The sequence below is a fragment of the Pseudopipra pipra genome, chromosome W, assembly GCF_036250125.1.
Source record: "Pseudopipra pipra isolate bDixPip1 chromosome W, bDixPip1.hap1, whole genome shotgun sequence".
NCBI classification, from domain to species: domain Eukaryota; kingdom Metazoa; phylum Chordata; class Aves; order Passeriformes; family Pipridae; genus Pseudopipra; species Pseudopipra pipra.
In genome coordinates this window covers 25536928-25541188 of record NC_087580.1, presented here as the reverse complement: position 1 = coordinate 25541188, position 4261 = coordinate 25536928, and the positions used below count along the sequence as shown (strand labels likewise).

General features: G+C 58.4%; 1 protein-coding gene across 1 annotated transcript; it reads right to left on the bottom strand.

Annotated features, from left to right (window-relative positions):
• Positions 1–608: 608 nt before the first annotated feature.
• On the bottom strand, positions 609–4031 carry LOC135406402 (zinc finger protein 501-like). Its single transcript, XM_064640799.1, has 3 exons — positions 3845–4031; positions 1835–3133; positions 609–781 (listed from the first exon to the last, which is right to left on the bottom strand). The coding sequence occupies exons 2-3, from the start codon at positions 2994–2996 to the stop codon at positions 609–611; spliced, it is 1335 nt and encodes a 444-aa protein (XP_064496869.1). The 5' UTR covers positions 2997–3133; positions 3845–4031.
• Between the last annotated feature and the right edge of the window lie 230 nt (positions 4032–4261).

Below are 4261 nucleotides of genomic sequence, written 5' to 3'. Positions count from 1 at the left end.
AGTGGGGCTGCTGGTTGCAGCGTGAGTGGGGGTGTATGAGTTCGTCGTTCTTTTATGGGATCTGCTTAATGCAGTCATTATAGCTTGCCAGGCTGGATAAGCATTGTTTGCCTGGGAATCTCTTCCCTGAGCCCTGAGTTTGATAAGGTTGCCTATTTTGTCCCATATGTGAATGTTGAGGGCTTCAACTAGAGGCAGTTCTGGTACGGCTGCTTTAATGAGCCGCACCAACTCTGAGAGTTCAGCCCTTGTAACCTGAACATAGTAAGGATTCAGCAGAGCAACCAGTGCTTCTGTGTCTCGTGATAGTTCGGTAGGGAAAAAGTTTCCCATGTTACCTTTGAGCTTCGGCGCTGCTGGGGTGCGCTGCTGAAGAGGGTCTGTCGGTTTGTGGATTTGTGTTGGCTCACTGTCGGCTGGGCTGTGGCGTCCCGTCGGCGGCGGCTGATGTCCCGGTGCAGGCGGCAGACGGCAAGCGGCGGCGGCGGCACGGGCAGCTGTAGCGACGGACGCGGGGGCTGGCTGTAGAGGCGGTGACCTGGGGTTGCGGCGATCGGCGTGCGCGGGCTGCAAGCGGCGAACGAAGCGGCGGCGCTGGCGGCGGCCTCTCAGTCACGTGGCGACGGCTCGGCGTGGTCCCGGCTCCGTCTCCGGTGAGCGCGGCGTTCGCAGCGGCGGCAGCGGCGGCTCCGGGGGCTCCCGCGGTTCGCTGGGCGGCGCGGGGGTCGGAGTGCGCTGTATCGGAAGGCGCGGCTCGGCGCCTCCGTAAAGCCCGCGCGGTCTGAACACGGCGCAAGGGCTTTTGCTGGCAGTGCTTTTTAAGCACGCCGCAGGGTCAGTCAGCAGCAACGAGCAGGCGGGGAGCCGCGGCCAGTTTCTGCTGGACAGAAAACTGGAACGGGGGCTCCGCGGGGGTCAGCGGTGGCTGGGGTTGCTAGGACGCGGCAGCGGCAAGCCGCTTTTTGCACGTGGTCTACACAGTCGGTAGCGAAGGGTCGCTTTATCAAAAATGACCGACACTTAGGGATCAAACAGGCCTTTCCCTGACGATCTTAAGGTGCTCCGCAGCTCGGGGCTCCGAGCTGCAGCCACGTCTCGCCCAGGGATCAGTCTTAGACGTGCGGAATGCGTTCCAGACAGACTCACCGTCTTTGATGTTGCTTTGACCTTCTTCGCTCTCTCGGTGGCTGTTTTGACCTCTCGGTTTCTTCTTCAACTTCTTTCTTCTCTTCTTCTGTGCACTATCTTACTATTTTTGAGCTCGCTAAACTAAACTGTCCGTCTCTTAGATGCCACTAAGACCACGGATTATTGACGTCAAGGTTTTTTGCGGTAAAAACTCCCGTCTCTGAAAATCGAGACGATCCCGGAGTTACCGGCTAATCTCCTGATCCAGGATATTTATCTCACTTAATATAAGCTAAAATTATCCCTGTCGGGTCGCCATTTGTAGCATGGGTCCTTGTATAACAAGGAATGAAGACGCTCCTCGTCGGTGGTATGGTCAAAGAGGACTTTTATTCAAATTTCCCACTCTTAAATCCCTGTGTACCATGTGACTTCTTCAGCCAATAGAGTTGTATGTGACTGCGCATGTCACCTCGGGCCCCTCGGCCTGGCACATCCCCTGTGCATCCAGACATGCTCCCCACATAAATTGATGTTGGAGTGCAGATACTCAAAATGCTGAAGACCTTTTGAAACCTTTTTTGTGTGTCAGTCCTACAGCCGAAGCTCTTCCCGCAGTCGGGGCACTCACAGGGCTTCTCTTACTGGTGGGTCCGTTGGTGTTTGGTCAAGTGACAGCTCTGGGTGAAGCTCTTCCCACACCCACACTCTCCACACTTGTAGGGCCTCTCCCCGGTGTGGATGCGCCGGTGCCTGACAAGGGTGGAGTTGTGCTTGAAGCCCTTCCCACAGTCGGTGCAGCGGAAGGGCCTCTCATCCGTGTGCGTCCGCTGGTGCACAAGGAGATGTGAGCTGGTGTGAAACCTCTTCCCACATTCCAAGCACTTGTAGGGCCGTTCCCCAGTGTGGATGCGCTGGTGGATGTGGAGGGTGGAGCTCTGGTAGAAGCTCTTCCCACATTCCCCACACGTGTAGGGCCGTTCCCCAGTGTGGATGAGCCGGTGGGTGAATAGGGTGGAGCGATGGTTGAAGCTCTTCCCACACTCCCCACATGTGTAGGGCCGTTCCCCAGTGTGGATCATCTGGTGGCGGCAGAGGGTGGAGCTCTGCTTGAAGCTCATCCCACATTCCCCACATGTGTAGGGACACTCCCCAGTGTGGATGAGCTGGTGGGAGAGGAGGCAGGAGCTCTTCCTGAAGCCCTTCCCACATTCCCCACATGTGTATGGCCATTCCCCAGTGTGGATATGGTGGTGTCGGATCAGGTCGGAGCTGTCCCTGAAGCTCTTCCCACATTCCCCACATGTGTAGCGCCGTTCCCCAGTGTGGATTTGCTGGTGTCGGATCAGGCTGGAGCTGTGCCTGAAGCTCTTTCCACATTCCCCACACATGTAGGGATGTTCTCCAGTGTGGATGTGCTGGTGTTGGATTAGTTCAGTGCTTGTCCTGAAGCTCTTCCCACATTCCAAGCACCTGAAGGGCTTCTCCCTGCTGGGAGGCTGCTCAGGGACCACCAGCTCAGAGCTCCGCCTCAAGCTCTGGCCGCCTTCCTGGCACAGGCTGGCTCTTTCCTCCTCAGAGCACCCTGGGCTGGCTTTGGAGCCCCTCCTGCGGGGGGATCTCCGGCCCTTTTCCTCCCCGCTGCCTTCCTGCGCCGGGGAGCCCTTCAAAACGGCCTCTCCCACCAGGGTCTCACGGGGGGATTTGTCCTCCGGGCTCTCCGTCCTCAGCTCGGGGCCTGGGGCAGGAAGCAAGAAGGACAGGGAGGGGATTTGCCTCCGGCCCACAGGGAAGGCCAAGGACATCCCCCCAACTCCGGCCCCGGCAGGACGGCGGCGCCAGCGGGGTTGTCCTGCAGCCGGGGCCATGCTCGGCTGACAGAGCCAGCACAACACCCGCCCAAAGGGACACTGACTGCCTCCTCACCTGCCTGGGGGGCCCAAGGCATCTTCCTCTTCCTCGCAGCCTTCTCCTCCATCTGCCCAAGCTTTGGGAAGGACAAATCCTGATGGGGGGGAAAACAAGGGCTGAGCGTGTTGGCTTGGGGGTTCCTCCTGCCCAAGTCCATCTCTAGAACTCACCGGGCATCATAAAAACCTCCAAAACACCAAGACTCAGCCCAGAAAAACCCAAACCACCGAGATTCAGGAAAAAACCCTCTTAGAAATAGTGAGACGAATCCCCCACATACTGCAAAAATTTTAGACTCAGCTAAAAAGTACTCTAAAATACCAAGATTCAGCCATAAAAACTCTCACAGGAGTTCCCCCTCTCTGGTCTCTCCCCTCTGGGGTTCAGAGGGTCTCCCCTGTCTGGGATGCTGGGAGTCCCACTTAGGGATGCTGAGAGTGTTGGGGGTCCCAAGGACCACTTCTCCTGTGACTCTCGCCTTTGGGGTGCCGCGTTCCCAGGAATTACCCCTCTCCAGTTTCTCCACTTCGTTGTCCCGGGAATCTCAGAGGTCCCCACTTTCCAGGTTTCCCCTTCTCCACAGCCCCTTCTCCAGGCTCTCGGGGCTCTCACAGCTCCCCCCTCTCTCCAGCCTACCCCGCTCTCCAGGGATCAAGGCATGGGGACACCAAGGCAACCCCACAGCAACTCCGCTCCTGCTCTCCCCCCTCTCCCACCCTTTCCCACTGGCCCCCCAAATCCTCGCTCCCCCCAGCTCCCTTTGGGGGTTACCCACTGCCCCTCGCGCTCCCTTTGGGGGTCCCACCCGCTCTTTTTGCTTCTCTCGCCCCTTTCCCATCGTGGCCGCTCCGCTCACCCGACAGCGGCAGGAAGGGCAGGGACAGGGGCGGAGCAGCAACAGCAACAGCAGGAGAACAATCGCCCCCCCATCCCATGGGTGTCCAGAAAGGGGGAACTCGTCCAGAATATCCTGGGGGGAGCGTGGGGGGTCATGACATACGTGGGCTGCCAGCACAGATTTTCCTGCAAAGACTGCAGTGAGTCAAGCTCTAGAGAGGAGATTGTGCCCCATGGATGGGATTGCAGAGGGGCCCTCAGGTCCCCAGAAGCAATCAGCAACCAGGAATATAGAAAAAAGGGGAGTGTCCTATAGGGAGGGGACAGTGTCACCCCACCAGGGCAAGGCTGGCAAGTGGGAGGCTGCTCCAGGGCTCTGCAAGAG